This window comes from Calonectris borealis, chromosome 1 (assembly GCF_964195595.1).
Source record: "Calonectris borealis chromosome 1, bCalBor7.hap1.2, whole genome shotgun sequence".
In the NCBI taxonomy this organism is placed as follows: Eukaryota; Metazoa; Chordata; class Aves; order Procellariiformes; family Procellariidae; genus Calonectris; species Calonectris borealis.
Window position 1 is genome coordinate 174,147,943 of NC_134312.1, and position 21,136 is coordinate 174,169,078.

The following is a 21,136-nucleotide window of genomic DNA, read 5'->3' on the forward strand; positions in this document are numbered from 1 at the left end:
CTCAACTCTGGTAATGATTTACAAACATGCCAAATGGAACTTGCATTCCTTAAGCTATAGCTTGTTTGAGGCACAACACAAGCCTTTTTTAAAATTTTTTAAATTTTTTATTTAAAAAACCCACATTACTCATTTGCAAGGAGAACAATTTATAATCTTGTGACTAATAACAGGAAAAAAAATATGGACCTAGTACATTTTGTTCTCACTTGGCTTGCTTAAAGTGATACTAAGAACCCAAATCTAATCTATGTTTTCACTGATTAGAACAGCAATTTCTCTGCTTGTTTTTGCTACAACACAGAAAAAAAATGATCATGATCTCTTTCCTTATACAAAAATCACAGTTTCAAAAAATCATGATAATTTCATTGCAATGGCCAAGGGGTATCGGGAGTATTAAAATGAAATGTGTTCCTTTTCCACAAGTGATTAGGAAGAAGAATGGTTCAAAGTGACTGAATTTATGAAAAGCTGGTGTGGGAAGTGATGTCATAAATCAGTATCCAAGGTCTTATGATCGTCACTCAAGCAACCGGCAGAATAAACGTTTACAGCAGCATCAGGAATGCAAAGTATTCATCTCTAATCTGTCAAGGGGTATGAACCGCATCATTAGGTATTACGGAAAGGTATCGACAATTAAAGCTATTGCTGGTCATTTTTTACATGTGAAACATGCAATCAGTTGGAGGAAACAGCACTTGAAGATACATATTCCAAAAAAACACTGAAAGACCCAACTCCTGCCTAAGCACATACACAGAGAGATGGTGATTTGCTTTAAAATTCATTAATGTGAACATTAATTAGATTAATTTCTAGTAAATAACTATTTAAAAAAAAAGGTGGGGCTCAAGCCACAACAGATGGAAAAAAGGATAGTATGATACTAATGTTTAAGGCTCGCCTTTGAAAAGCTGATCTTTATTTTCCACCACCAGCTTAAAAGTGCAAATGAATGCTACAGCAGCTCAGAGCATTCACCTAACTGACATACCTGACTGTGCGCACAATGTGCTAATTTGGAGAATAACAACAACTTTGCAAGCATCAAACAATATTTAGAGTAACTATTTTGAATTAGAATGAGAAATAAAATTAAGCACAGGACATAAAAAGGGTAGGGGAAAATGCAGCAAAAGAACCAATTATTTTCTTTCCAAATATTCTCTTTCCCCTGAATTAAATCAAAGGAAATAGTAGTTCTCCCAGTTGTTTTCTTACTACCAAAAAATACTTGCATGAGATATAATTTTATTTATTTTTTCTTTTACTTTTACTGTAGCATTCAGTTACACTAAGGAATCACATTATTTCCATACTTACCAGGGATTTTGAACCTTCAGGCTCCGGCACACTCACATTTTCTGCAGAAGATGCAAGTGAAAGAGAATCAGGAGGAGAGCAATATTCTGGTTTAAGAATACTGCTTCCCGCATCTTGGTCTTGGGATTTTACAGGTAATGCCAAACTAGGAGGAGGTGTTGACTGAACACCTTCTTTTTCCTCTTCCTCCTCCTCACCTCTGCTTCTGAATGCACTAGCGGAGAGAGGGTGTGCAGAGTCCGGTTGTGAAAACGAACTGCTAGTGAACAAAGTTTGAGTTCTTTTAGCTTTTTCTACTTCTCCATTGTATTTCTGGGTATCATCCATCTAGGACAAAAATGATAGTTTGGTAAATATGTGCTTTAAAAAAAAGTCCCTAATCTTTCAGCAATCTAAATATTTAACAAAAAAAACTCTCCCTTTCATGCAAACTCTCGTTACTGCACCCGTTACTAATTACCCGCTTTAAAAAGCAACGTATTTTTTTCTCTTGAAGTGCCGGCAGAATAAATAGTCCAGACGTTTTAAGATAAGCTTTTTAAAATCGTCTGCTTAAAATGATTTGCATTCTTACCATTTTTTAAGTTGAGACAAATAGGGATTTAGGAGAAAGCTATGAAAATCGACATAGTAATCGGGAGAGGGGGGAAAAAAAAAAAGTAAGTTTCTGTGTTTCAGTGCTTTACTGAGCAGGCAAATTTTAGGCTGGCATAAAATTTCAATTTCAACAAAGTCAGCAGAGCAGACGAAACTTATATCACCTGAAAAATTTGTCTTTAACACTTAATTATGTTAACTTCAGACAATTACATCCGACAAAGGCAGGTTTTTTGATAAGGAGCACTAAGGAGACTTACTACAAGTAATAAAAAGATTATTCTACCAAACGTATTTATCAGCCTTATTTCTAGGAGTGCCTTTAAGTACAGAAACATGAGTAAACATCTAAAGCCACGACGGAATTGCCTGCTCTATTAGTACAGCCTTCATCAAACAGCAGACTTTTTTTAAAAAACAATGAATATTAAAACTCTACTGTTCCCCCAGGTATCCAAGACCCCAACATCTACAAACTTCAGGAACGAAGTGGAATTTTACCGTGAACGACCGTGGAAGTGACGAGATTCCTCTTGAGTGGACACCAAAAGGTCTTGGTGTAACCACAGATGTTAACCTAGAGGTATCGGTTTTCTGGTAACTTCTCGGGACAGAAGCTGAAACCTGAGCTGACCCAGTTTGAGCATTCACCGCGTAGCGGGTAGACAAAAGAGCCGAGCTCTGCTCCTCTGCCAGGCTCTTTGGCGGAGCAGGAGCTTCACGAGCGGCCGAGCTCTCCGGCAGGTTCTCCTTGCGCGGTTGTGCGGCATATGCGCTTTTGCTGTCCTTAGTGCTGTAGGAGGTATCTTCTTCCAAAAGGTAATCTTTTGCTGCTGACCGTGTGGAAGGTGGTTTTTCTTCACTAAACACATCGTCATTCAGTGAATATGTCCATCTGCGTTCATGTTTTCGCTGCCCGTAAGAGTCTTGATCTCTGTCCTCCCTATGGGGACAGAGCGTGTTAAAATACCAGACAAAGTGACCTGACAAACAGACGGGCCCTAAGTCTTTCGAGTACTGAATGTTCAAGGCAGAGCGCAAACCGAGAAACACATCTCCACTATATAAAAACGAATGGCATACTTTAAAAATATTAGTATTTTCATATATTTTTAGATCTACCTTCTTCCCTTTCCTCCCCATTTCAACACTCCCATAACACTCACGCATACTACTGTCACAGTATCAGGCTTCCACCATGACAGAAAATGATAGAGCTATTCAAGTTACATATCCTCAGAAATTCAGATTTTATTGAGGAAAGAATGGGAAGAAGGTAGTCCTATAACACTGCCTGAACTGTACAGCTCTGCTGATGTCTCTGCTCTATGAAAACGCTATATTGAACTTTAGGTAACAAAATAAGATGGTGTCCTGAAGTTCGGATATTTTTTTTTCTACTGTTCATTGCTTTGTCATAAAAGAACAACCACTACAGAGATAATCTTTATCACATCATTTTTAAGATTCTGATGATAGTGGACATTCAATACAATTAGCATCTGTATTTTTATTCAAGAGACTAATTTTTGTCCTCACAAATAAGTAAAAAAATACAGAAACTCAAAACATTGTTTTAAGACTTATTTAAATTTCTTTTATGAATACATGCCATGTGCATATTCCCTTCATCTCAGTCATACATGCATTTAAAAAAACAAACAAACAAACAAACCAAACAAACAAAACATACCACCAAACCAACCAAACAAAAAACCCCTGTCACCAGTAGAAATGGTACTGTGCTACTCAGTTTACACTTCTTACTCTTCAGAAAGAATCTTGTTCTGTAAATACCCAGAGGAACAATTGGGGATAGAAGGGAAATCAAGTAAAAGTTTACTTGATATACATTAAAATTCTGGCTATATTTATCCACAGTGGCTAAAAGAATAGCAAATGCAGTGGTAGAGGAAAGAGAAATAGTTAAGCTGATCCAAGAATAAAAAAGGCAATTATCCAGTTCAACACTATTGTTTTAACCTCTTTAAAGTGGATGCAAATACTGACTTCTCAATACATTTATTTATGGATAGCAGAGTAAAACAACATTTATAGAGCAAAGCTGTTTAACGTTCTGTGAAAACAATGCATTAGCAGACCATATTCTGCCCTTCAATTGCCTAGATTTCTACACTATAATTTGCAACTAAAATTTCGAGATCTCTGAAGAATCAATTGCAACTTGCCAGTAAAAGCTGCTCAAGAATTCAAGGGAATAAAAATGCTCAGATTTAAGTTCTTCAACATAATACTCCCATTAGGGTCATTACCTCTCCTGCTGCATTTCTTTCAGTGACTTGGTACTCCTTTCAGACACCTCAGAGGCTCTCCTTTCTATTTCTTCTCTCTCTTCCTTTTTCTTTTGCAATTCGGAAGTGAAGCTCTTCCTACGATTCTTCCATTTTGCTAGATCCTATAAGAATATCATGAACGTATACAATCAGATTTTCTCAAGACTTCGTAAATCTACAGAGGCATCTCATTACATACTGCCTACTGCCCCGATTTTATTTGCATGTCTGCATCGCAAACACATTTTCATGCACCTTCCCTCTAAATGATAAAGGGGTTCTCATATTTCAGTTAGGGTTACAGGCTCACTGCCTGTTAAAATTAACAATTGTAATTACTGAACTACAAGTGGAAAAGTACATATTTTGCTCTTTTTTTCCCCACTTAACATTTTCAATTTTATTCTAGAATAAAATTCATTCACTCAGTGACACATAGTTGAAAACTAATGCAAATGCCATCTGTATGTCTTTGTTGTAGGCTTTGGGGTTTGGGATATTTGTTTTCCAAATCACTACTATGTTAGACTGATACGTTAGCTTGAGAATAAACATGCCTTAAATTCTAAATTGAAAACATATACTTCTATATTTTCTTCATTTCTGTAAAACCACAATGTGAATTGGCAATATTCTCCATGAAATACCAGAGCTGAGTTAAGAGAAGTACTGAATATTAGAACTGAGATGGCTGAGATGCATTAAACAAACAACTATGAACTTCTTGCTTGGTGCTCTGTTCTTAATTTCAGCTTCTTGTTGGTAATCATTATCAAGCAGAGATTTTAATAAAAAAGAAAAGGTCTTCAGATACCCTTATGATGCTGTGCAAAGCTACCACATCAGTTTACAAGCGGGATTTAAGACAGAATTATTAGGGGATAGGAGCCTCAAGAATTTGCACAAGTTAACGTTATTTCCCTCCCTTCTCCCAAAGGATCAAATACTCGGACATTCCAATCGTTTCACAAAAAAAGTATTCACAAATTTCAGATAATACATGAAGCTGTACCCTAACTTTTCTTTATGTCCACAGAAATCAAGCCTGGAGGCTTTATTACAATACATACAAGTCTTATCCTGAAGCATTAATCAGGTACTTATGATGATATTTAAAATAATTTTGGTTCTGCATTAAACAGACATCGCCAAAACCACTAGTAGTTCCACGAGATGGATCGTTTTAGAAGACAGCCCCATAAATTGCTGCACACATGCCAAAGCCTGTTTTCTAGGGACACTGAAGGTAGGTGGCACCCAGCCCTTCAGCAGGACACGTGAGGAGGGGTGAAAAGGAGAACTTACTTCTTGCCACTTTAGATCTTGTTCTTGTAACTGTTCTTTTATCCTTTGCAGCTCTTCGTAACGGATTTTGCGCAATGACTGCAGCTCCTCTGCGCTGACATCATTCAAAGATTTACTCCTAGGAAAAAAAAAAAAGAGTACTCGGCTTTATCACGTCTTAGCCATCATTTATGCAAGCGAAACCTTCCAGAGAGAAAGAGAGAGAGAGAGATGTATTTATATTAGTACAACTGAGCGCTCTTGAGTGTTATTCCGAATAGAGCAGGAAACACACGGGCAGCTGAACGAGCAAGGCTGGGACATGCTTTAGTGCCAGCACTCAAGTCAGTAGTGGCATATTTGAGCAAATAAAACCAGGTTAAGGGAATAAGCAGCTCTGTGGCAGCTCCACGCGGATCATTCACATTGAGCTCCTCGTACCCGCCTGCTACTTCTGTTTAAACTTGTTACTCTCTTTTTTGACCTTACTCCTTTCTTTGACCTAAAAGGCGTCCCCCCTCCACGAGTCCAAATTCCCATCCCTTCACTTCTTCTCTTCAGTAACAGCCCCAGAATCACTTCCTGTTCTTTCCTTCCTTAGGCTAATCACAAAATCAAGTCAGTTATTGATGCTCGTTTCTAGAAGATAGAACTCATTCACTGCTAAATGCTCAGTTCATGCATGTCATGGGACCCGCTAGCCTACGTTACTCTTCCCCAAGCCTCCCGATGCCTTCCATCCGAGACGGAATGGCTAACACAGCCATCTTCTCACTAATTTCTTCAACACAGCTACATGAACTCCTACTCACTAGTTCCCTTTAATCTAAATTCCTCAAAGCTCACCTTTCATGCTTTTTTCCCCCTCTCCCCAATGCTATTTTTTCCTTTAATCTTTCACGCTGCAGTGATAAACATAACAGGACTTTTAATTTAGGCATAGGACAAGACTCCTGCTCAGAGCCGACCACAAGCCTCTGAGACACTAAGCAAAATGCAAGTGTTTCACCGTAAGGTTCAATGCTGTAATATAAAAGGAAAGCTAGGCTTCTGGATTTTAGTTTTATTTTTCAAAAATACTCTTGTTTGCATTTATCCGAACAAAATCTGAATGACGGAGGGGTGCAACCAGGTTCTAACAGGTCTTGAAAATGTGGCACTTCTCTGATACGAGGGAAAACCAGGTTAAAACCAAAACTGATTCAGCACAGGGCCTTGCTCTAATCTGTTACATACCGAGAGAGCTCTGAACTAACAAACCAGACTCTCTCACTTCCTCCCAAGAGGCCCAACTCTCTTTCACTGGTAACATAAGACTTTGGCCTCTAGAAATAAAGGCTGGGGCATTAACTCATCATACTTGTTTGCTTGTCTATTTTCTGAATGGGAAGAATGCCAAATTTAGCAAAAATCTCCTGGTCACTATTGCAGAAACTCTTTTCTTGTACAGTTCTTTTCCTCATTTTTCTTATGGTTAAGTTGTATCGTATGTAGTTTTGGGTAACCGAACTGTACACAAGTATCAAAATTGTTCCAGATGAGTTCAAGAAAACTTACATGACTAGGGTTTCCTTTTCTTTCTCTTGAGTTTCTATACCTGCCTGCAACAAAATAGGAAAAACTAGACCTAAATACAATATATCCTAAGTACGAGGAACAGGATTTTAGTTTCAATTCTAGTCTCAACTTCAAAATCTAACTAGTGACTTGAGCCTTCCGAGTCTCCCTCCCCTAACATCAACTTCTTCTGAAACATTTCTTGCCTCTCCTGGAAGTGTTTAGTCATTTACCAGGTTTTGCCTCAGGGTAAAAATAAGTAAGTAAATAAATAAATGTACATTTAAAAAAAAAAATTGGAACACCATGCATAACCAAATACTTAACATGCCATCACACAGTAAGTGGAAAAATATTTCTCTTTGAGTCAAAGTACATCGTAAACAACACCTAAATTCACATGGCACTAACCAGTAAGTTTACCACTGAGGATTCAATAATCTGGAGTATATAAAATAACCACAGAACATTCACCAATCCCACAATAAATACCATGTCGTTAATTATTTTCAAATTCTAGCTGTACAGCCTTCAAAATAAAATATCTGCTAATCTTCCTTTACACTTCTGAATGTTTTAAAGCCTAATTTAAATACAGAACTCCAAGGACTTCACTTCAGCAGGAATAAAATATTAGAGCTGATTTTCAAACTGCCTGATAACCATAACACGGATACCCTAGACGCCAGAGAGAACTTTTGCCAGGCGCATAGCTTCTAGCCTCTTACATTTGTTACGTAAATTGCTCAAGCACAGAACAACAAAGCAGCATGCACAAGTTGTTTCCAGCATGGGTTTTTAGCTACTGTGCATGCATGAAAATTTAAAGAGGCAAAAATAGCATTATGATCTTTCAAGCTTTTATAAAACTTACCCTTGCTCATCAGAAAGCTTTTGAAACAGTCTGAGAAATCAGAAACCAAAGAAGAAAAGATTCAGTGTCTTGATATTCATAACAACATTAACACCACCAGTACACCAGCACTCTCACGAAGTGAAGGGGAAACTGAAAGCATGAGGACCAGCCAGCACGGAATAGCACATCAGAGATCCGACACTAGTCAAAAAAGACATCAGGACTTGCATGATGTTTAAGATGGGCAGAAAACTGACAGAACAAGGCTGCCTGCAAGTTTCCAATGCTTCCGATTTAGCGATACTGCACGAATAGAGCCCTGTATTAATTCCGCATCACTTATTCCAGTGCTGCTGAACAGCATGATGCTCAAAAGATACTCATTTCAAGAAATGAAAATTAACTTGAGTCCCAACAAGAAGCCTAGCTTACAGAGGCTGTTTTCTTGTTACTTCAATCATCTCTGATACTAAATTAAAGTAATACTTGGAATGGATAAGAATAAAAGGCCATATATAGAAGTCTAGCACATTAAGTGGAGAACCAAATTCATCCAGTGTGATTCAAGAGGATTTTTAGTATTCTTGAATATGAGTATTTTATTCTTTTGAATGAATTCTTAAAACGTGAAATATTTTCAAGCACTTCAGAAATATTCCTCAGTGAAGCTTGCACTCTGTTAACAGTATTAAGCTTAAAAATTAAATGCAGCAACATCAAAGTATCCATTGAAACATGGAAGTGTCTTAGTCACAAAGTAATGATGCACAGCTGGGAGAACTGCAACTTGCAATGCCGTATTTTCAGAGCTAAGGAAACATTCGAAATCTCGCTCTCCCCTTCATTAAGTACAAAATCCAAAGGAGAGCTAGGAAGTAGTTAAAAACAATATTCAGTCAGAGAAGAGAAATTTTGAGTATACCAGGAAAGGATTAGGGGAAAGTATTAATCAGGACTGTATGAAAGCAGGGGGAAAATACTGGCAGAATAAAATATGTCACAGTGGAATTTAATATTACATGGACATACACCTTGCATGCACCGTGACTTTGGGCGGACAAAACAACATTAATTTTTTTTTTCACCTCATCTAACCATCTCAAAACTGTGGCAGGACAGTTTACAAGCATTTTCAAACTTAGGTGCAAGCAAGAATATCAGAACGCCCACTTCCAGAATTTGTTGTTAAAGCATTCCTGTGTTTCAGAAATGTTTTTACCAATTATATTGGGGAAAAAAAAATATTCCTAGCCTCCACAGTCTTTTGAATAATCACTATTCATGTTCAACCATGCAAAGAAACTTATGTAGAACTTTGAGCCTGAAGGAATGATAACATATTTTCTTTAAAATAGCAGCCTAAAACTAGAAAACATTGTAATTTTTTTGTTGAAAATATGGTATTGCAGTCATGAGCTTCTATTCAAAGCAAATAAAAAGGTTTTCCAGGACGCCACGAACAAATAGCAGATTGGCACTCTACAAATGGTTCAGCACAAGACGATGCTTTTCTGAATGGAAAGGGTTCAACTGCACTCAAGCGCAATCCGTGCAGGGCACAACCTGACCTCTCCACCATCTGCCGTTTCTTATGTCTAACTTTGCTGGCCTCCCTGATCGCTTCCCACTTCTTCCAGTCTTCTTCACTGCATGGACCCGGGATGAAATTTACTGGCTGGACGTTGCTTCCCACCTTCCAAGATTCAATCTTACGCGTCAGCATATCATCCTTCTTATGGCGGGAAGATGGTGACAGCACTCTGCCGTTGCTCTTTTTTTCCTCTGGTGTCGTGTTTTTTTCAAGTAAACATAGAAATTTGGACCGGATCTCCTCCGGAAGACTCCACGGATCAGGAAAGAGTGCCGGGTGATACTTGTCTGGAGCGCCCGATAAAGGCACCTCTTTTTTCTGAGAGAGGATTTTACGGAAAATCATGTCGTCCTTTTCCAAATCTGGAATCACAGGTTGGCCCTCTCTGGGTTGCAGAATTATCTCACCCTCTAGGGGAGGCTCCTGCTCAGAGAATTTTTTTAAATACCGGGGGTCTTGGAGAACAACTTGATTCACATGGAAAGCCCCAGTTTTCCGAACAAACAAGTCATCGTTTTCTAAATCTGGATACAGATACCCATTTTCCGCATCTCCTTGCTTGCATCCTGGTACAAAGGAAATATTCTTTCTACATTTTATGAGCCTAGGGCCAGAAGTAGGATCAATTTTGGTCTTCGTTTCAGAAGACAAGTAGTCAGAGTATTTTTGCAGGGCCTGAAGTAACGAAAACTGACTGAAGCATATAAAACAAAAGGAGGGAAGTAAAAATATCATTAACTAGCAAGAGACAAGCAGATCACAATGTATCGTGATATACATTTGGTTTAGACTTACAGTATCGCGAGTAGTACAACTACGCCGCTTGGCATTCACCACCACTAACCGTAGCACAACACACGTCAACCAACGTAAAGGTATCACAGGATACTAACCTGCTCAGAAACAGCACGCTTACATGCTCACACATAAAGCCAGTAACCCTATACAACATGTCACGCTTTTGCATTTACATGTTTCAGAAAACCTGCAACTTACGGCTACATTTAAAAAAAACAAAACAAAACAAAAAACAAAACAACAAAATAGTAATAACCAAAAAAAGCGTGACATCACAGGACATGGTTTAATTTCATTTAGCTGTTGCATATCCAGCCACTTCTTTTTGATGCAGCAAGAGTACAGCTCATGCAGTGATATCAACCTGGGCCGATCAGAAGCCTCCAAGATTTTTCCTTCTGCAATCTGTGACAATGAGCTTCCCATATATTCAGCAGTTGGCTTATAGCTCTGATCCCTTCTGCAACTGCTGTTCCAGTCAAAACTTGGTCTTGGTTGATTAGCAACAATGGCAGAGCTTTGTTTGTAAGCAAATTCCTCATCCTCAGAATCTGATTTCTTTCTACTGTGCAGCAGCACAAAGAACAAGCAGAGGAAAAGAGAAAAAAACACGAAGTGTACTCATTGAGTAAAATGCACCGTAGCAACAGTGCAACAATGTAATGGAAATAATATTTCAATTATTTTCTCAAAAAAAAAAAAAAAAAAGAAAAAAAGAAGAAACATGTCCTACTGCTACACTGGCAATAAAAAAGAAAAATAAAAATAAAGTCATACAACTACACTTTATTTGTAAGATTTGCACACAGGAGAGAAACAGGGACATGCATGAAAACGCACCTGAACCCTTGAATCTCTTTATACCAGGGTTTGAAAGAGGATTTCCTGATTTTTTTCCATAGCAATTCTTCTTCTGGAGTCCAAAACTTAGGAAGAAATTTGTCAAAAGCAACCACTGTATTTGCCGCTGAAGAACTTAGCTTGCGAAAATAGAGATCATCTTTTTCAATGTTTGGGATGCCTATTTCTTCTTCCTCGTCCTCATCAAAATACCCAGATAATTCTGAAGGAATGTTAACGCTTGGTTTGTTTTCCTCTTTAGTATCCAACTGCCTCTGCCTCCTCTGGTTACTGTTCAAAATACCCAATCAGTTAAGATATTTTAGGAGCAACTTGACATAAAGAATGCAAAAAGACATGCTTTTTGGCTCAGAAGTTCAACCTCGTGAATGAAGCAAATTAGTTCTCAATTCCATCACTGCAGCACCAGAAATAATAATATATATTAAAAAAAAAAAAAAAAGTTAAAGGGTTATATCAGCATCCTATCGCCTCCGACAAAAACATGAAGTTTGACAGAAAAGGCATAACGCATTATCATCTGTGTTAAAATGCCAGTTAGAAGACTAACTTTATGGAGTTATTTATGGACTGCAATTTGGGTAATACAATAGTTACTGGATCTTGGATTAGTATCTCTGACCTCAGTGGTTCAAGCATTGCAGCTAGTGGACCAGCTGGATAACTTTCTTGTGAGCAAGATTTAGGAGAGTCATTGCGCAACACGAAATGATGTCCAGGTGCAGCAGAGCTTACAGGGCTCTTTTTGACTAGAAATCTACGTTTTGCTAAGTCATCCATGACCACGTCGGGCAGCCTTCTTTCAGCTTCTGAATCAGAGCCACTGTCATACTCATAGATCATCTGGAGGGAAGCTGGATTTGTGAGCCCACACTCGGCTCTGCTATTTTGGCAGGAAGCTACAGGATTCCTTTCACGTCCACTGAGGTTGACCAAAACAGGAACAGAATGAAGACAGTGAAGTCACGAAGGCAATGATGAAACCCAAGAACTGCCCACTAATCTCATCTGTACACACCAAGAAGCCGGACAACCAAAATTTGTCACCGTATTTTGGAAGGCTTTAATGATTAACTGAAACTGTAGGTCTAGCTCTCGTGAACGTGCATTTACGACCATTTAAATCCCCTCTGTCTGGAGTCTGACCAGCCTCAAAACATTACTCAAACACCAGAAAACTAGTTATGTGGAACAAAGTGAAAAAATAAAACCGAAACAGAAAACCAACCACACAACCACACCAAAACATCCCCCCCGTTAAAATATGGAAACTCAAATACTTTACTTCGTATTGCAGCAACAGCAGCTTTTCTTTAACTAATAAAGAAATCATTTATTTAAAAGGTCCTAAATCAAAGACTCCTTTACTAAGACCGCACACCAGTACCTTGAAAATGTTCCATCTGACTCGGTGAAGACGGGACTTGCCCAGCTCCTCCTGTTGTCCTCATTCTTCTCTGTCCTCTTCTTCCTTAAGGGCGCCGGCACATACGACACCTGCTTGTTTTTGTTGGGTAAGAAGCGATTGAAGTCAGCGGTAGGTTTTGGTTCAATCACAGAAATCCTACGGTAAGACCTGTCATCTTTATGGGAGTCATGCATTTTGAAAGGCAGTTCCAAGTCTGTGTCACTGTCGCAACCTTAGAAGAAAGGGGAGAAAAGGGAAGGCACAAACATTATTCTTTAGACACAAGCTTCTAGCTAGAACTTGCACCAAAACGTTCTAAAATCAATTTAACTCCACATTCAAGATGTTTCGGCTGCAAACTTGCTGAGCTACTGACAGGACAGCAGGAGAGGTATTTTTAGAAGTTTGTGCCAAAGCTGCGATAAGGTCCATTAAGCTGAGTTTGGTTTGCATGCCCCCGCTGCATTTGTTCCATTCTTTCACTATCACCGCTCCCTGCAGGAAACAAAGTGCTAACCTCTAGATTGAAGACATAGAACAGCACACAAGTTTTTAATTAAAAACATACTTGCCACTCAAATTTACTAACAAAACCAAGTTACCAGCAAACAGTATAGCAACATGCTCATCTCACCAGATTAACGCCCAATAGAAGCCCAGGGTACGTCAGATGTGTAGCATGGCTACATGTTGCTTTGCTCAGGTCAGAAACGCTCCATGTGGCCTCGGCCCAATGATTGTATGTTATCCCCATGGAATAAAATCCAAAAGCTCACAATTTTTATAACTTTAAGTTAGACTACAAGTTTGTATTGAATTTTAAAACTGGGAGAGAAACACAGGTTAGAGTACAAGTGCAGGGATCCAATGTCACAAACTTTCTTCTTGTTACCTTTCTTTCCATGACAAACTATCAAAAGTAACAACCACTATTCAGTTTTTAACCTAGGCGAGAAAGAAACTATTGCATATTGAATATTCACAAATGGAGTGAAGACATAGAGGTTTGATATATCCTTGAGGAACAAGGCAGGAGACTTTTGCAGCTGTTGCATTTTAGGTGATCACCTCAGGATCTGAATTCTAGCAATTTCCCTTCCTGAACTATGGGAAAATACCCCCACCACCCCCCCCCCCCCCTTAATGTGGCTGTGAGAGCAACCCTCCCTAGGAAAATTCATGTGTGCATTGCTTTGTTTCTACCAACAGTTAAAGGTCAGTATTTGCTTAAGCAAAATGCAACTGCGGCAGTTGCAAAACCAGAGCTGCTTTTCAAGCCAATTTATGTACTGGGCACCCGAAGTACATTGTCTTCTCTCACACTCATAAGACATATGTCAACAAAAGATTTGAAAGAGGAAGAAACATACCTTCACTGCCACCTTTCAAGGTTATATCTGATGAAAAGCTTGTGGAGGATCTTGAACCAAGAGAGTCCAAGCTATCAAAGGAATCGTCTCTTTTATGGCTAGCAGAAGACGAAAAAGGCTCTCCCCGGTCAACGTACCAAATATCACCGTACCCACTATCCCTGCCACTTCTGTTCAGGTGGCTGGACTCTTCCAGTGCCTATGAGAGTAAGTTTTGAAAGGTCTTTTGCAATAATACAAGGTGCAAGTGCTACTTGTGAGTTTTTGCTCAAAAATTTTTAAAATGCATTTTGAGTGCACAAATGGACTTTACCAAAGACTACTGCAAACCCCTAAAAACGACATATACAAAAGCTTGGATAGGAGATTCAACACAAGGTCTTAAATTTCTCTTATCTTGGCTAAAGGCAATCAAGACAAGGCTTTTCACAATCTGCCACATCAGTAAGAGCAGGTGGATTCTGAATTCCATTATTATATGGGTAGCAGAAGAACTTTAGTGAAAGCTAAAAATCATTCCTTTCACATGGACTTTGATAGCAAGCAAAAAAAGCAAAACAAATGACCAAGTTCTCCAAACGAAGAATAAAATTAAACCCCTAAGAGATTGTTTAGAGTTGATGCTGCAATGTATAGCAAACTATAAAATTCAGGCTATATGTTTACTATTCTTCTTGGACTCCTTACCTTAGTCAATGCTTGCCCTAATAACTTCTCAAATGCTTTAAGATTGAGGTATGGACCATTATAATGAGGGTTACTTTGAGCTTTTCTCCCAAGCCAGTATAGTGTAATCAAAACCTAAAAACAAACAAACAAAACTCAAATATAAATTTAATTCTTTCCTTTCAAACCACGTACCAGTATAAAAGCATCTCAACATGCTGTTAGAGATGTTTTCTACAATGAAGTGTGAAATCTTGTCTACAGCATTAGCTAGGATCTCCACCAAAACCAATTAAAGAGTGTTACGATGCATCTCATCTATCTCAAGTAACCAGATAAAAGTACTGTTTCTAATTATGACATTTATTTGGGAAAGTAAGCTGCGTAGAGATCATTGTAAAATGGCACTAATTTGCATTGGATAAATGAAAAGCTGAAGAATAAGGTAAACATGATAGCACCATAAACAGAAATGTCTTAAAAATATTTAATCAGAATTAGTGTGAAATGGTTTCAGAAAGCATTGAAGTAAGCGTATCTTACGTTTTTCACTCTTCTGTTGGTCTCCTCCGGTCTGAAGTAGGGCAGGGAATGAGAAAAACAAAACAAAACAAAAACTTTTTAAATCTCTGACTTAAAATTTAATTATTATTTGAGATTTAAAAGGTTTCAAGCCCAATTAGAGGCTAAAATATGCAACTATGATTGTTCCAAAAGAAATAAAAAGCAATTCGCTTTGAATTCATAGGCATAACTCCGTACTATTTATTTCAACCATTGCATATAAAGCAAGAAACTAGCTGATCTATTATAGTTTCTGATTTGAGAAGAACTCAGAAAGGCTCTAGGCTTTTTTAATTAGCTAAGGTTTTTAGTTACCAACACAATAGAAGTGGAAAACAAGCTAATGACTTTTGGAAACATAGCCTCTATTGGCCAGGAAGATCTTCAGTTCCATATGAAAGCAGATTCAATTGTTACTTTTTTTCCTGTTCGTATTATATTTTCCAAAATATTTTCCTCAGACACAGAGAACGCTTCAGCCTAAAGAGAATTTTTCAGACAAAAAATGAGCAACTGGAACTGGGACATCTGGAGAGAGACGTTGCAGGGCTGGAAGGAGGGGTTTGGTTTGCTTTGAAGCAAGATACATGTTTCTCAAAAAAAATTAACCAAACACGCAATCACCAACATTAGTAAACTTTTTTAATATATATATCCAATCTGTGGCACACCTCGGAAGTGCACCAACACACGCTCACAGTGGTCCTTCTTCTCCTCCTACTCATTTTAAGAGCAAGAAGAAGAAACTTTTTGGATAGGAGCCTCCCAAACGCGGGGTGCCGCAGACTCAGCCCTGAGGGGTACACGCTCAGGGCTGGCCTGCAGCAGGCAGCAGCTGCGCGGCACGGCACGGCACGGCACGCCCGCCCGCGCGGCCAGCAGCCACGGAAGGGCAAAGGGCTTAAATACACCGAAACGACTTTTCGGCTGCCCCACGCACTGTTGGTTTGGGGTGGCTCAGCAGCAAGCTTCACACACAGCACGGTGAGGGGGTTCAAACCAAAAAAAACCACCGTGAATTAACACCCGGCGGCAGAAAGACCTGCACAGAGCCCCCTAACAGGTCAGGCCAGCGATGGATCGGGGCTCTCAGCCTGCGTCCGGCCGACTAGGAGCAAGCTAGTCAAAGCTTGCAGGGAAAAGGTAAAATAAACCGTTCAGGGGACAGTTAGGAGGTAGAAAAATGACGACAGGGCCAGGTCAGCGTAGACGGCACTCTTCACAGAAATACGATGCAACGAGACAGCCAGCGGGAACACAGACCGTCCCTCCTCCTCTTCCCTCCTCATTTGAGAGCGCCCACTCCCACTCGGCGCGGCTGTAATTGCCTTGCCCGTCCCCCACGCCATAAAGAAATCAGGCTCCAGGAACAGAGTCCTGAGAGGGACCCGACCTGCGCAATCCCCACCTGCAGCTTCCTTAATATCGCATGCCAGAAACGCCACTGGTGCTGTAGTCAGCAACCTCTTTCTCATGGGTAAGGAGCAATCCTTCTCCTTTAATGTGAAATATTTACTTTTTTTTTTTTTTTAAAAAAAAAAAAAACCCTTCTGAAACACATTGTTCTTTTTTTCACTGGGTATGATATTGGAGAAATTTTTCTTCTTTTTCTCCACTACATGGATTTCGTTTCTGGTGTCCATGCTGCAGGACACACCATGGCCGTGACCTAACGTGCTGACCAGAGACAGGCTGGTTTCCCAAGAGGATGGAAAATTATTCTTGTGGTGGTGCCATTATACTTCCCACACCTGACAGAGAACGTTTTAAAGGTTTACACTTTCTAGCTTCAAGGCCTAAGAGCCTTTCATTAGGGCAGAATTTTTTCCGTTATTTGCTATTATAAAAACAGAGGCCATGCATGCCCTTGCTAAGGGTGCCTTAAAGTTTGCTTCCAAACTTAGCATTCTAGCAACCAGTGAAAAACTCTGCCCCTAGTCAGCTGGAGCATGTATCCAAGAGGTTGCCGGTCTTCATGCAGAGCAAAGCTACATGATTGAACATGATGGTGTCCACTTCTGCTTTCCGTGAGTTCTCTGGGACCATTTAGGTCAACCATTTGCAACAGGAGCAACATTCAGCTGTCTTTATATTCTAATATATTTTCTATACTGGAATAACCATAAATACACTGGGTCTGCGTCCTTGGGCTATAAACACCGCAAAACTTAGGACATTCAGGTAAACCAATGAGCATAGTCGAGACCCAAGATGCAGGCAGGGAGATATTTCACACACTCGAATGAGAGACAGTATTCCATTCACGTTCGCTCGGCTAGCAACAGGAGCAAACAGACAAGTTTTTTACTCTTTGTGAGCAAAGTTTCTTCACTTGCATTACTACTCTCCTTCTCTGAACTACGCCTATTGGTCCCTAAACCTTTTAAGCAACTTGTCATGATAGACGTAGTCCGAGCAGAAGAAAAAACAAAACAAGAAAACCCTGGCTAATCTGGAACAATTAGTTTCTCATTTATATAGGCATACATTAATTCTTCGATGGCACTTAACCAAGGAAAAGAAGGGGGATTCTGGATGGTTAAACAATAGGTATATAATTTTTTACCAAAAGAAAATCCTGAATAAAGAAGCAAGGCCTTAAAAGTCTATCATACTGCAAGGCCCTAAAAGTCATTTGTCACCTACAAACTTGACAGCTGCTTCTCCTCTGAGGCATGCAGCTTGCAGAAGACGCAGTTTGGATCCACTTGCTATCATTCTCAGAGTGAAATAAGAGCCTTTTATATGTACAACCTGTCCAAGCTCACAATGCACACCTGAGCTCATGCGCACAAGCCATTGCCCAGTTACCCTCCAGGATATTGCATTTAAAATAGCTGGGCAAATATCTATTGGATAGAAGTGTGATACAAACTGAAGAGCTTTTAAGAGGAATGACTTTTTCCTGTGAGCATCAAAATAAAAAAAGCAATATTTTAACTCAGTTGCAGTAAATGAAAACACAAAATGAAATAATTAAATATTAAATAAAAGTTCTCCTTCATAAAGTGTTACCAAAATGTAAATACTGTGCAGTACAATGCAAAGAATTCAAACGGGGTCTTGTGCATTGCTCTGAACAACTACAGTTCATAGCAGGGGACAAGAGAGAGGCACCAACTTCAAGCATAGCAAATTCTTTGCTGCTGTGAGAGGAGGCACGAACCCACCTTCTTTGACAACCTGTTGCTACCCAACAGCGAGCTTCTGCTCCCACCTTCGCTCCCCTTCTCAAGTCTGGCTTTAAATACACAGGGCTGAAAACCTCAGTTTCTCACACTGTATTTGAAGAAATCAGTTAGAAGGAGTGCAAGAACTTCAGCCATGTAGCCTTTAAGCTTTTTAAACACTCCTGGACAATTATAACCTTATTTTGAACACGTGTATAGCACTGCAGTGCACACACAGCACTACTTGTAGAGACATTTGTCCTGCGAAAGCTATTCTAGGAACAGAAGAGGTATCCCACTTGCTGAAGTATCTTCATCAATGCAAATAAACGCCAATCCTACATTGGGCAACTGTGAAAGAAGTCTGCTTTTTGATGTTTTCATCCAAAATTGTCATAGAGCCCAGTTGGTGCAGACTATATACTTCATGAAAATATTATTCTGTGTAACCTAATTTCTAGCTTGAAGAAACGAACGCCATTATGCTGCAAGTTATAAGCAGGCTGCCGCTTTGCTCAGGAGAGCACAGCCAAGGCTGCATCTTAAAAATAACCTGCTGAAAGAAGGGGGTTCCTGTCCAAATGATGATGCAACACCGCTTACCAAACCACTTCGTGTCATTTCAAACATTACCTTCTCTGTCTTCCCAGAGGTTTTTAAATCTCCTTTCACTAACAATGCAACTTCACTAAAGATGTCTGAACTAAGCAAAGGAAGCTGCTAAGGAGAGCAGTTAAAATCTTGCAGAAAGAATTTTATTCCAAATATTTCATCTGCTCTTGCCACAGTCTCAGCATTTTAGCATTCATTCTGAAGCTTAAAAGAAAAGCAACGCTGATCCTGTGTGTTACCTAATCTAAGCACAATGTCAAACCCCAATTCAAAATTGTCAAGATTTTAAAAGTATAACTTTAATTCACAAAGCGTGAACCTTAATTGTTGGCAGTGGTTTCAATAGAAGTTTATGTACAACTTCAAGATTAGCCATCCTGGAAAATATCTGTCAAACACAGCATGAAAGTCTAAAGGCCATGAGATAACAATATGTGGGAGTTATTATAATAATTATGAAGCACAACTGCATGATTCCAAGTTGAACACTGATGCAAAAATATGTGAAATAACCACCCGTGGAGAAATAATACCTTCTGTGTAAATCATCTCGTCTACGTCAATCCTTTTGCAAACAGAAAAAATACAAATGGGACAGAAACAGCTCTCACTTGTGAGTAGGCGATACACTTAGAAACCAAATACCTCCGTCAGTCACGTTTGAACACAGCGCATGTTCACAAACATCACTTAAGCCCAGCCAGCACGGACCGACGGATGTTTCTCTAACGAGGACCACTCTACAAGAAGAAAGCAAAGTGACATGGCAGATCAGCAGGCTGAGCTCAAGGAATTTATTCTCAGCTCTGCTGTTTGCTCAAGGTTAAATAGCAAAATTAGTCACCAAGGCCCTAGCCTGATAATACAAAGGCTTTGGCAGCAGCTCTAGCTTAAGGATTTCCTGGTCTCCCTTTCCCTTCCAGCCGCTCCCGTTTGCTGCCCCCGTGGTTATGCCAACACGGCTCTGAATCACGCTGCGGTTCCACGCTGTGCATCAGGACCAGAGGGCTGTGCCCGTTTCTTTGTTTGGGTTTTTCCTCCTACACATTTTCAAACCCCAAATTAACTCGCTCATCTGTCTTACAGCACGCTCACACAAGCAACTGCATCAGCACCGCGGCAGAGACAACGCGCTGCCGCGGAGGAACGGGCAGGGGGCTTCGTGGAGGAAGACCCTGCTCCACACGCCTGTACCGCGAGAGTCCCCGCGTGACGAAACCCCGGCCAGAGGCGCCCTGTGCTCCCCCTTCATCTGCCGACGCTGAGCTTTGAGGAGTGAAGAAAGTTTGCTAGGATTATTTTAATGCACTTTGAGGTATTTTAAAAATTAAAAAAAAAAAAATTGTACAAGACAGTCATATACCTTACAGTAGCTAGCAGACCACAGTACTTTAAGCAATCGTGAACTAGACTTTAACCAATTATAAAATATACCCATTGGCAATGCTGATGCTTACACATACACCTCTCCAGTGACTCCTTACAAAAGAGGAGTGCACTTTAAGTAGCTATGTTTAGGTTGCCTTACTTCAAGACTTTTAACAAATATACCCTATAGTTTGGATTTTGTTTTCCTAACACATTATATGGTTTGGTTCCCCTACATCCTAATACATATTAAATTACAGAAACTATCAATTTATTATGTCAAATCTACTTTTACACTTCACTTAGTTATTTTCCAGGGCTAACATCAATGTGTAGCTCAAGACCAAATCCAAGATACCAAGAAGACGGGGCAAAACTCTGGAAGATGATTTTACAGCATCCCGTTCAGGAAGCGCGGCTTTCTGAGGGTCTGTCTCTTGTGTAGAAACATATTTACAGTATAGATATCAATCTATGACTAAAAAAAAAAAAAAAAGCTAGATCAGAGAACCCCCCTCCGCTAAATGAGAGTTATCTGCCGAGAAGAGGCCACGTGGTCATGCCCAAAGAGATAAGACAAATCCAAATCCATTTACGGGGAGAAAGAAGGGATAGAGACACTCCCACTGATAGAAAGGAATGTGCCAGTGACAAATGCACCCTGCCCAGTGCCAAACCTCTCCCTTGGTGATGAATAGCCCAGAAACCCCAACAGCTGCCAAAGCTATCTGTTTTCTATGCCTTCCCCTGTACTACAGATGTCACGAACACAGGACTGTTCAGATTTCTTTTTAAAAAGAAGTATTGGTGC

General features: G+C 39.7%; 1 protein-coding gene across 1 annotated transcript in view; it reads right to left on the reverse strand.

Moving 5' to 3' along the window:
- Window positions 1-21,136, reverse strand: part of LMO7 (LIM domain 7) — a 126,381-nt gene that overhangs the window by 29,262 nt on the left and 75,983 nt on the right. Inside the window, exons 5-16 of the mRNA XM_075138915.1 lie at window positions 15,155-15,185; window positions 14,633-14,746; window positions 13,946-14,144; window positions 12,555-12,807; window positions 11,147-11,437; window positions 10,671-10,871; window positions 9,486-10,202; window positions 7,936-7,965; window positions 5,526-5,643; window positions 4,200-4,342; window positions 2,428-2,869; window positions 1,330-1,656 (exon numbers count right to left, since the gene is read on the reverse strand). Coding sequence (XP_074995016.1) covers window positions 1,330-1,656; window positions 2,428-2,869; window positions 4,200-4,342; window positions 5,526-5,643; window positions 7,936-7,965; window positions 9,486-10,202; window positions 10,671-10,871; window positions 11,147-11,437; window positions 12,555-12,807; window positions 13,946-14,144; window positions 14,633-14,746; window positions 15,155-15,185 — 2,866 coding nt within the window. The remainder of the gene's footprint in view (window positions 1-1,329; window positions 1,657-2,427; window positions 2,870-4,199; window positions 4,343-5,525; window positions 5,644-7,935; window positions 7,966-9,485; window positions 10,203-10,670; window positions 10,872-11,146; window positions 11,438-12,554; window positions 12,808-13,945; window positions 14,145-14,632; window positions 14,747-15,154; window positions 15,186-21,136) is intronic.